At 39.0% G+C, this 13031-nt stretch overlaps 1 protein-coding gene across 5 annotated transcripts in view; it reads right to left on the minus strand.

Moving 5' to 3' along the window:
• Positions 1-236: 236 nt before the first annotated feature.
• specc1 (sperm antigen with calponin homology and coiled-coil domains 1) overlaps positions 237-13031 on the minus strand; it is a 69036-nt gene continuing 56241 nt past the window's right edge. For 3 of the 5 annotated variants that reach the window (XM_079566126.1, XM_079566125.1, XM_079566124.1), the window contains exons 13-15: positions 10557-10673; positions 3794-3853; positions 238-1176 (exon numbers count right to left, since the gene is read on the minus strand). In XM_079566126.1, the coding sequence (XP_079422252.1) occupies positions 1087-1176; positions 3794-3853; positions 10557-10673 (267 nt within the window). In that variant the 3' untranslated portion in view covers positions 238-1086. Of the gene's footprint in view, positions 1177-3793; positions 3854-10556; positions 10674-13031 lie in introns of all 5 variants that reach the window. The other 2 variants (XM_079566127.1, XM_079566123.1) reach the window with 2 other exon arrangements.

Genomic DNA, 13031 nt, shown 5'->3' on the forward strand with positions numbered 1-13031 from the left:
AATCAAATAATGAAGTAGGCCACTTCATTTGGTGAAGATCCAACTTCCACAACTGACAGCGAAAGTATTAGAGTTACTAATAGTCAATACAAGTTCATGAATGAATCTGTTGTAATTATTCAAATTTATTCAGTCTTCAGATATAAAATCAGATAATACAAAACGCTTTCATCTCAAACCTTTTGATGCAGTAAATGCACGTAAACAAATACATTTGAACTCAAAACAAAAGTCAACAGATGAAACATCTAAATGTGTCCAAAACAACTGTGTAGAAAACGTAGTGTGGTTCAGCAGTGTTTTATTGCATTCAATGTAGTGACTGTAATGCAAAAGAGTTATTAAAAAATACTGCTACAAAACTATGTGCGACACTCCTGTAGTGACTTACTTTAACAACAGATACAACTTTCCTAATCTCTTCTGACACAATCTCTTTTAAATTTGAAAAAGAAAAAAATAACTTAAAGGCTTCAGTTCAACTCAAACCTGTGAAAATACTTTCTCCTCTGCAAAGTACAAGCTGAAATTCAACACATTTACAAAAATGTAGGTCAGCGTTGGCCATAAACAGAACATTTTAGCACACGACAAATGAGTTATTCAGGCTGGACAAAACAATTTGTTAACCATGCATAGACAGTTGTGTTGGACAGGATTTGGCACATGGACCACCGCTACAAACATCCGAGTTCGATCTTTGATGCAGAAAATCTGAATACAATGGCAATTTAGTGAAATATTTGGCAGAAAACAGAGGGCAGGCTTGAATGGAGACAGTAGTTTAACCTAATGTGAGTTAACATGGCAGTTTGTAGATGCTATGTTCGTCACTTCAACCCAATACGCTCACTTTCCGGCATCAACTTGCTCACCAAAGATGTGTTACTTGTCATGTCATATTTATAGATGTTTTTTTGAATTTGAAAGTCTCTGTGGCAGTTTTCCGTAGTTCGTTGTAGGCTTAGCTGTTATCGTCCACAGTCAGCTGGACTGAACAGGATGTGGGGCTCTGGGGTCCTGCAGCTCACGGGGTCATGTTGACACATGGGTAAAAGACAGGGCAGGGCAGGTGTCTGTGGTGGTTCAGGTCTCAAAGTATTTGTAGATCTGACAGACGTACTGCATGACGCTTTGCCAGTCCGGTCGGTCCGTTCTCATCAGCTCCTCTATGTTCTGGGAATCGCAAACAATAAACACACAAAAACCATCAGACCCATTTTTTGTCATATTCATATTTTAGTCCATTTTCTTGGTACTAATGCTCACAATAATCTATGTTCTAAGCAAATGTAACTATAAACCATTGAATGTACAGTGAGCAAGTGATATTTGAACACCATATATGACAGATACACATAATACCAAAATAATCCCACGACCAACCAATCATTATTTTATTTTTGTTCTTCCCTTTTTTTCTCCACTTGTTGTTTTCTTGTTCATATTGCTCAATACAGATTTGATTCTAATTGGTTGAATTTTCAAAGAGTCGATGAGAAAAAAGGATGTGATTTTACTACCGGAATCTGAGCAGGTTTCAACACATTAGACTCCGTTGGTGCCAATACAGTGAAAATGTATTATCGATTGATGCCATAAGAGAAAATCAAGTCCTCCTGTTCCTCTTGAAGTTGTTTCAGTACCTCCATGACATCCAAAAGACCCCCATTGACATGCTTTTGGACAGGGGGAACTGGGATGCTGAGCCGCTTTTAGAGGGACTGTTTCTCTTTCTGCTCCTGCCCTGGGGGTACCGGTACTACATTCAGACCAAGAATGCTTTGGTACGAGACGTATGTAAAGCAAGTGCATGTGAATCACTGCAATTGGCAACTATCTTAAAATATTAATTCATAACGCACAATCAGCCCCTCATTTACAGCCAGTTTTACTCAAACGCTTTTGTCTTTGATGTGAAACTCTTGGTTGCTTTGTGAAGAAGAAGCAACAAAACTAAATCCTTGAACCATTGAACGCTGTATTTCTTGCTCAATTATGAAAAGTGTGATTTGGATGCCTTTGGACACGCACTACAAAGTTTGTTTAGCCAACAGTAGCGTCAGGTTAATGCATATACAGGCACACACGGTGTCCTGCTGCCTACCCCACCTGCCCTGCCCTGTTCAGTGCCAACAGGAGCAGAGGGGATGAGGTTCCCGTAACTGATGAGGGGCTGGGGAGTCTCAGAGACTTAGGTTTTTAACTAAGTTAAAAAAGGTCTCAATAGGTCTGTCAGATAAGGTTGACCACTCAATCAAGTTTACCACATACTCAAATATTAAGTTCAATTGTAGCACCGGCTAAACTTGAAGTATCTTAACATCATGAAAAGCACTTGTCTAAACATAACACATTCTAAAGTATGAGTAATTTTAGTAGTTAACCTTGCTCGATTTGTCCTTTGATTTAACGGTTTGGGTCTTAGCAGTTCTTCATTAAATGAGAATTAACATTATGACCTGCAGTGAGCGACTCAGAGACAAATCCACACCGACCGTGACGTGTGACTGTGCAGGCCACTGCAAACAGCTTGTCTTGGCTTGGCCTCAAACACAAGAGGAAGACGATCAGCTCCTCTCTTTTCAAGCTCTGTATTTACCCAGCAGATAAAGGCAGAAACTATTTGTTTTTCCGACATGGGAACAAGTTTGACCACAGCCACGTAATGGAGAATTAATACCACAAAGAAATGTGAACTTTAGCCTTCCAACCAAATCCTCTCCTTTGTGAAACTAGGATCTTGACTTTGGACAAATAACCTGGGGCATTGATAACAAACTCTGGTGAATGTGCAATGTTTTGGGAACGATGACCAAAAGTCAGTACGTTGATTCTGAAATATGATTGGAGATCATACTAAAAACAAGAAAATCTGAAAATGCTACTTTGGGCCTTCAGAGATTCTATATCATGCATTATCCAGGTGTCTTACTAATGTGCTGCCTGTTCCCTCTTTATTACCTAGTGTGGTGTTTGATTGTTTGTTGTGGTTCGAGATTCCCTGGCCGGCTTCTTGTGGTGTACAAGGACATTGGCTTGTCTATTTTTTTATCTATTTTGTGAAAATGCTATTCATGTTTTTGTCCTCTTTTGAGTCCTTGCTTAGAACTAATAAGCCAGTTTTGAGATGGTATAGTCCTGTTATAAACCGTGTTTAGACCTGGTGGTACTTTGAGAGCCAAATGTTTTCTTAGGTGTTACTTGGACTTCATAAAAGTCTGAACACACGAAATGCCAGCACTCCTGCTGAGGACCTGAAGACAGATTTGACCTTGACCCTGACATCAGCAGGTGGAGGGCCTTTACTCGAACATGCATGAATGAAACAAACACACTTTTGAGTACGTTTTTTGCTAAGGATCCAGCATTACTGATCAATCAATATTGTGAGCCTTTAAAAGTCCAGGTGTACAGGGATCAAGGGGTAGCAGGGGTTGTCCATTGATCATTGTCAATGTAGCTGCAGCCCAGCACCTCAGGATGAGCATAAGGCAGCCTGACACGAGCAATATTGAACTCGCAACACAGCCAAATTCATATACATTCATACAGGTCAGAGGAGAATTAAGCAAAGAATTTGAGAGTTTGAAACAGACGCTTTTGTTGAGTGCTGCCAGTCTGCTATGCTCTGCTATGCTCAGTGTCAAAGTGAAAATGGAAGAGTAATTCATCCATCACCTGAGTGCGGATGCAATGACAGTTTTGTTCAAACTCCCATCACTGTTTCCAATTTGTCCCGTCCCTTTCACCCTGTCTGGTCGCGTGTACGTGGGAGGTCTGCGGCACTCACCAGGGAGGGTTTGATGCCGATGCTCTCTGCCGCCTGGAACGCAAGGGTCAGATTGCGGACCTGAAACGGGGAAAAACAAAACAAACGTGGGGGTGATGAGTCCAGACGTTGAGCGCGCCACACAGCGAGCTACGTGCTGCTGCAATAAGCAAGTCAAAAACATGTTCCCTGGAGGGCGCTGAAGTATGTGGTGGTCATGGCGGTCTGTGTGAGCGTTTCAGCCCATTATAACATGACTGTTTGTTTGAAGAGTGTCAAAATATACACACAAACTGTCTTTGCAATTGACCCCAGGAAGCCGGTGTCACATTCTCATCACTTACTGTTGTGGCATCTCTGACGTGGAACATCACTTGTAATTGGGCCCATTTGGGAATTACATTTTTAGTTCATATTTTGTAAATGACCCCTTTATAGGAAACATTAACACATTTCCAAAATGTAATAATGGACATGGATTTAAAACAGAACTAAGTAACTCATGCCCCTAGAGGCCATAAGCGCCACTGCAGGTGTTGTAGCATGCTTTTTACTTAATTGTCTGTGAGAGTAAATACTACGCTGACAGAAAAGACAAAGGGAGAGAGGGATATTGTACATTGTGCCACAAACCAATTACACAATGGAGATCATTTTTTTTCACTCAAACTTGGCTGTAAATACTGTTTAAGTGGCGTTAGCCCGCAGTTAGCTTTGCCCGTTAGCCTCTTAGCTTCTTCTTTGTGATTCTATTAGTGTGTATTGGGGCCTCTGACCCGTAGGCAGCAAAGTCGTTTTCCAAGGGGAGATGAAAGACCCCTCAATCATCCCATTAACACTTGTATTACCCCCAGAGGGACTACAAAAAGGATTTATTAAGGTTAGTTAGTACTGCTTTAGATGTATTTATTCTCTGGTTTCCGTGTAATTTGGGTTTATGTATAGTTTTTAATTGGACACTCCCTGACCAAAAAAAAAATTGCCACAAAAAAAGGTCACACACTTGTGAACACACAATTTACTTAAAGGAATAGGCCACCGTTTTTACATACTAAAATATGTTCTTACCTCACTTTAGTCGAGTTAATATATCCCCGTCTGGTCTTTGTCCGCTCGCTCTGTCACGCAAACGGAGCACATACGCAGCCTCTCCCACATGTCACATAGCTCCGAAAAAGCTCACGATAGAAGCTACCAAGCTCTTCCACGTGTTCCCTATTTAAATAAGGTTACGTGAAGTGTTTTCATGTGAAGTATATTTACACAGAAATGTAACATGTCGATTTTATAAGCAAATAAAAAGGGGGACTATATTGTGAGGCGTAATGATACGAGGAGTAAAACGTCCGCGCAGTAACTCCTAAAGGTTATTGACGGAAGTGAGCGGGGGAAGTCTTTAGGAGTTACTATGCGGACGCTGTGCTCCTCGTATCATTACGCCTCACAATATAGTCCCCCTTTTTATTTGCTTATAAAATCGACATGTTACATTTCTGTGTAAATATACTTCGCATGAAAACACTTCACGTAACTTTATTTAAATAGGGAACACGTGGAAGAGCTTGGTAGCTTCTATCGTGAGCTTTTTTGGAGCTATGTGACATGTGGGAGAGGCTGCGTATGTGCTCCGTTTGCGTGACAGAGCGAGCGGACAAAGACCAGACGGGGATATATTAACACGTCTAAAGTGAGGTAAGAACATATTTTAGTATGTAAAAACGGTGGCCTATTCCTTTAAACTATTCTCTTTATTTGTGTCTGTCAGCACATAGACATTGAGTTTAAAGCAACAGCTGCGTAGCATTATAGCATCAACTGTGTACAATTTTCTTTTAAACAAATGACCGAAGTTTCTCACACTAAATGAAAACAAAACAGTTAAATAAGTTTTGAATCCTACTAACTAACTAGTTTTTCCTTCAATCTGTTACCATATTTTAAATACTTAGACTTCTCCAATCCATCTTTTACGGTCCACTCACCCCCATAAGACAAATGGCCTTCCTTACTTGCAAACAGAAGCCGTAATAGGATCAGGATAGATTATGGCAGCGAGCCCCTGGGGTATCCACTCAGCAGCAGCAGTTATTAAAAACACACGTCTATTCAATTATTGAGAGATGAGCCGTGCAAAGTCTCGGTCAAACTAATGCGGCACGTTCACCGCTGTTCTCCACTGCCCTCGCATTTCTGAGACTTAATCGGTCACGTATCGGTGTCTGACCTGCTCCTGTATTGTTTTAAGCATGTGGTGAGAGACCAAAAGAGCAGAGATGTCCAGGGAGGAAAGCTTATTGTTTTCACGTCTGCGTTTGCAGTATCCCATATGCCTGTCTGTCAACACTGGCCTTTAGCTTTTAGCTTAACCTGCTTCTCTGCGCTGTGCTTCTCTGACGATGTGATTACACAAAGAAAACATTAATAATTCATGATTGGATGGAGTGTGGACATGTGTACTACAGTAGACAGGAAGTCTATCTAATGACAGTTAATTGTGGGATGAAAGATGCCGGACAAAATGTAATAAATTTTATTTCCTTTCAGCTCTCAAACTAATTGCTACAGCGGTGTGTTTACAGGCATCACACTTTACAAACAAAGAGCTGAGGTTTGGTGCGGGAAGACACAGCTGCAAAACAGGCTATTCACAAATCTCAAATTACAATCTTCAAAACAAAAAGTATGTAATTGAAAAGAACAGACCATTTTCACGGCACTTAAAAAATAAAAGATACATCTTTAAAAAAAAAACTTGGTAACACTTTATTTTACACTACCTTGATACATTGTACCTAACTAAATTTAGTTCAATTTAACAAGCTTTCTAGTTTTTTAGAGTAATAACTTGTACCTATGGGTTAGATACACAATGGAATAACTTGTATTAGTACTTTATGGTACATAATGTAATAGGACACGAGGGTTTGGGCTTAAGGTTAGGGTTAGAGTTTTGTCTTATTACATCATGTACCAACTACAAATACATATTATTCCATAGTGTATCTAACCCATAAGTACACATTATTACAAGTTACAGAGCATTTAGTTAGGTACAATGTATCAAGGGTAGTGCAAAATAAAGTGTTTCCAAAACCTTCTGAAGATCTCTGTTTATTTTTGATCATATCACAAAAAAGCGACCAGTGTTTGGGAAGAGGAAGGAGTAAACCTAGCCTGGTTTTACAAGACCCACGTACTCATTTCGTACAAGGGTCTGGAACTTCACAATTGAGCTCCATTATCAGGTGGGAGGGTTGAACTTGTTTCATGACGTGACGTATGTAATGCGCCCGAGTTAGTGAAGCAGCTATCATAACTCTATCATAACTCTATCATAACTCTATCATAACTCTATCATAACTCCATCATAACTCCATCATAGCTCTATCATAACTCCATCATAACTCCATCATAGCTCTATCATAACTCTATCATAACTCCATCATAGCTCTATCATAACTCCATCATAACTCCATCATAGCTCTATCATAACTCTATCATAACTCTATCATAGCTCTATCATAGCTCTATCATAACTCTATCATAACTCCATCATAACTCCATCATAGCTCTATCATAACTCCATCATAGCTCTATCATAACTCTATCATAACTCTATCATAGCTCTATCATAGCTCTATCATAATTCCATCATAACTCCATCATAGCTCTATCATAACTCCATCATAGCTCTATCATAACTCTATCATAACTCTATCATAGCTCTATCATAACTCTATCATAACTCTATCATAGCTCTATCATAGCTCTATCATAACTCCATCATAACTCCATCATAGCTCTATCATAACTCTATCATAACTCTATCATAACTCTATCATAACTCTATCATAGCTCTATCATAGCTCTATCATAACTCTATCATAGCTCTATCATAGCTCTATCATAACTCTATCATAACTCTATCATAACTCTATCATAACTCTATCATAACTCTATCATAGCTCTATCATAGCTCTATCATAACTCCATCATAACTCCATCATAGCTCTATCATAACTCTATCATAACTCCATCATAACTCCATCATAACTCTATCATAACTCTATCATAACTCTATCATAACTCTATCATGACTCTATCATAACTCTGTCATAACTCTATCATAACTCTATCATAACTCTATCATAACTCTATCATAACTCTATCATAACTCTATCATAACTCTGTCATAACTCTGTCATAACTCTATCATAGCTCTATCATAACTTCCTCATTACTCTATCATCTCTATCATAACTCCATCATAACTCCATCATAACTCTATCATAACTCTATCATAACTTCCTCATTACTCTATCATCTCTATCATAACTCCATCATAACTCCATCATAACTCCATCATAACTCTATCATAACTCCATCATAACTCCATCATAGCTCTATCATAACTCTATCATAACTCCATCATAGCTCTATCATAACTCTATCATAACTCTATCATAACTCTATCATAACTCCATCATAACTCTATCATAGCTCTATCATAGCTCTATCATAGCTCTATCAAAACTCTATCATAACTCTATCATAACTCTATCATAACTCCATCATAACTCCATCATAACTCCATCATAACTCTATCATAACTCTATCATAACTCCATCATAACTCCATCATAACTTCCTCATAACTCTATCATCTCTATCATAACTCTATCATAACTCTATCATAACTCCATCATAACTCCATCATAACTATATCATAACTCCATCATAACTCCATCATAACTTCCTCATAACTCTATCATCTCTATCATAACTCTATCATAACTCTATCATAACTCCATCATAACTACATCATAACTCCATCATAACTCCATCATAACTTCCTCATAACTTCCTCATAACTCTATCATAACTCTATCATAACTCCATCATAACTCCATCATAACTATATCATAACTCCATCATAACTCCATCATAACTTCCTCATAACTCCATCATAACTCTATCATAACTCCATCATAACTCCATCATAACTCTATCATAACTCTATCATAACTCTATCATAACTCTATCATAACTCCATCATAACTCTATCATAACTCTATCATAACTCCATCATAACTCCATCATAACTCTATCATAACTCCATCATAACTCCATCATAACTTCCTCATAACTCCATCATAACTCTATCATAACTCCATCATAACTCCATCATAACTCTATCATAACTCTATCATAACTCTATCATAACTCTATCATAACTCCATCATAACTCTATCATAACTCTATCATAACTCCATCATAACTCCATCATAACTCTATCATAACTCCATCATAACTCCATCATAACTCTATCATAACTATCATAACTCCATCATAACTCTATCATAACTCCATCATAACTCTATCATAACTATCATAACTCCATCATAACTCTATCATAACTATCATAACTCTATCATAACTCCATCATAACTCCATCATTCCTTGCGCATTCCAAGGCATCAATTTCAATTTCTGCATATTTGGGAGCCGAGCCAGAACAGATTGAAGAGCTTCCTTTACTTTCGTATCCGCCGCCGTTGCCAAACTACAACCCACAAATGCGGCACAAATGCTTGACGTCACCGACAACACCCGCCTCCCCCGCTCGCTGAATGGTAGGTTGAAATTCAACCAATGTAACGCGGCCACTGAGATCAGACCCAGACGTACATGGAAATTAAAATTGACGGGAGTTTACAGATGGCTAAGGCCAGGCTAGAGTAAACCTGTTTTCAGCTAAAAACAGCCAAAGCATTGACAGCGATAAAGGATCAAATTCAAGGCATCAAAATTTAAAATACATAGCCTTTGAAAGTATCTACTTTAAAGCAATTAGATCAACATAATAATGTATATTAATGAAATATGGTTCCATAACAGGTTAAAATCTATGTTTTAAGCAAATAAAGAAAACAAATGGTATCATCCTCTTCTGCTGAACAGAGGAAAGTAAAATGGTTTAATTAAAACTAAACAATAACCAGCAATTGGCAAACAAATATTTATAGCATTTATAGCATTTTGAGCGGTTCTGAATTGACCAGAACAAGTCCTGTGACGCAAGCACCTCATGACATCAGCAGGTGGGGATCAAGTTTTGTTAAAGGCAAAAAGAGAAAAAGACTATGCAGGATTCTTCAAATGAACACGAATGAAGCAAATCACAACTATTATAGACAACACGTAAAAAAAAAAAAAAAAATCTTCACAGAGACATGTCCTGGTTTTGAACAGAAACAAAGAGCAGGAGGGATGGGTGGCCAGGCAACATTATTACAGGGTTAACCGCTCAAAAAAGTAGATTCAGCATGATATGGGCTGTTCAAAGGAAACAGTTTGAATCCTGCGCTCTTGTTATGTAAAAATAACTACAATGAAAGAATTCCAACTATTCAAAACAATGGGTTTGTACGTAATAACTCAAAATCACAGATGTTTCTATGAACTATTTTGTCATATCTTTTATCTAAGAACCTGTAAATCTTGAAGTCTAGGAATTAGTGTGGCAGATGTCTTATCTTCTTGTATTCTGCCGCCCTTCACAATGTTTGTCAAGCAATAAATATAAAAACAGAACAAAACATGGATGTTTTAGCTTTCTCCTGGGCGACAATGCCTTTGCATAAATTGTAGGTCAAAGAGCTGATGACATGCTATTCTTGCGTTTCCTTCCCACTTAACGAAATGGCCCAGTGATGACCCAATGGAGGGCAGTATCTACTTCCTTCACTCTGGTGCGGGGTTGATTGACTGTGTGAGTCTCGTACCTTATCCTGGCTGATAAGCTCTTGGTAGGGGATGTGGGCGGGCAGGTACGTGTGCAGCAGAGCACAGAACGCCAAACCGTCGCTCCAACTGCTGCTGAAGTTCGTCACATCAATATTCTGCAAACCACAAGAGAGAGGCATGTCACAAACAAAGCAGTCGATAATACAAAAAGCTTTAATGTGGTTGTGCGGCTGCGCTAATGGCCTCAACAACAAGACCACTCTATGAAAGATGCACATGAAGATAAACGGTAATTACATTTCGACGCTACTTTGTGCTAGTTTCATGACAGGCTGTTGCTGGAAGTTGGTTTAGGTGCAGCGGGTTTCGTTTTGACCTGAAGCTGGAGTAGATTGTCTAATACAGCACAGGAATAGGCAAGTTTGCGTCGTGGAAGGCCGATTTTCACCATGGCCAGGGCCGAACCTCACCATTGTAGCCTAAAGTGAAGAACTTTTTTATGGTATTGGCTTCGGGACCCTCGGATTACAAGCCACAAAAAAACAAAGGTTCTCTATAGGCTCGTGACTAGACTGGAAATGGTTCCGCAACCCACTTTTGGGTCCCAACACACCAGGTGAGAATCACTGTTTTACATTATGACCAAGTGGGATGTTCTGCCAGGACATTTAAATACTTTTTTTATTATTATTAATTTATTTTTTTGAGCAGTTTACATTTTTTACAACATTCACATCCACATTATTCTTTTACAGGAGCTCAAAAAGGAGTCGGCTGAAGCTAGAAGCTTATATACGCCGACCCCGTAATCAATGTAATAAACATTTACATTTCCCGGTGATCCTGCTCAATCCGTCTGTGTCCAAAATAATAATTCAGAAAAACTCGATTAGTACTCAATTAGTACTCAATTTCATTTACTCAACTACATGAACTTGAGTAACTTTTTGAAGTAATTGTACTCCTTAGCGTATTTTATCCATACAGTACTTTTAACTTTTAACTGTACTTTTGCGTGAATAAAAATAATAGTTACATTTTCCATCTGAGGAAAAGCTTCAAAACGGCATCAAGAAACAACATTTACTAAAGGATTACTACACTGAAAAATACTGACTCTATTTCTCGCATTTTAGAGTACTTTAACAGGTATTTAAACTCTTCTTTGCATAATAACACTTCTCAATATCATCTAAGGGGACCAGAGGTTCTGTCCTGGAGGGCTAGATTGGCCCCCGGACCTGACGTTGCCTAACCCGTTGTTCTACCCCAGATTCGATCAGTTCATGCAGTTGTTGTGCCTTTGACAAAGACACAGATTAAACCAAACCGAAGCTGCCACATCTTCGCCATCTGGTTTATCTCACTCTTCTTGCTAGCCTGTTATAATTTTGGCTGAGTGAAGAACGTGCATAAAGCCACGTCCAGTTTGTGAATACAAGACCAAAGTCACCTGACATGTTTGATAAGACTCTGAGTTTGAAGGGGAAGACTTCCTCAAGACCATTGTGTCCCGGAAAAAGCCACACATTTGGACAGAAACCTATTTCCTGGATGTTCTTCTTCAGTTTCTATAATAAGACGCTCAGATCACTGGTGTGTGGAACTGTCTGGGATATAGATTTATAGGGATTTCTTAGCACAGCAGGTCAAAGTACATAGTTAGAATTTCAATGATACCAAAAGCACTGATTGTTCACATGACATGTAACAGGAGTCTCCAAATGCTTATAAGTGGCAGAGCTTTTGCTTTGAACTATTTTAATATGGGCTATTGCACAGAGGCGGCACGCGACTTCTGGACTTTGGCGGCTGCTGTTTTGTGTTTTCCTGTAATGGATTAGCAGTGCCTCACACAAATCAAATATTTCACGATTGCACGGCAGACAGCGAGTTACTGATGGACAGTCACTGGCAATATGTTAAAAGCATTTGAGGAAAGGGAATTTATTAGGATACCGTCTACCGTCACAAAGCGCTTTACAAGGACCAATTTTTCACTCACTCCATACAACAGTTGGGGCAGTACTTATGAAGCTCGCTGGCCTTGAGGTAGACTGACAGAAACTCTGTCAGGAATAGGGCTGGGTCATTTTTTTCACCCGATACTTGTACTTAAACGATACTTGGTTTTCGATACCTATACTACTTATACTATGTCATATAGAACCACAAAACAGAACAATAATGTTAAAGCAGTGCTAAGTAACTTGTTAACCTTAATAAATTGTTTTCATAGTCCTTCTGGGGGTAACAGCTGCAAAGATGGCAGATCTCCATGATAACTGTGGAATTTCCCAAACTCTATACAAGATTGGGGGTCTTTCATCTCCCCCTGGTGTCTCTGCTCAGAAAACCACAATTTCAACTTTCCCTGCACCGGGTCGGAGGCACAATACACACAAATAGAATCACGAAGAAGAAGCTAACAGGCTAACGAACAAAGCCAACTGCGGGCTAGCACCACTTAAGCATTATTTACGGGGTCAGCCCTATATTATCTGATACCTATG

The sequence above is a fragment of the Gobius niger genome (genome assembly GCF_951799975.1).
Source record: "Gobius niger genome assembly, chromosome: 11".
In the NCBI taxonomy this organism is placed as follows: Eukaryota; Metazoa; Chordata; class Actinopteri; order Gobiiformes; family Gobiidae; genus Gobius; species Gobius niger.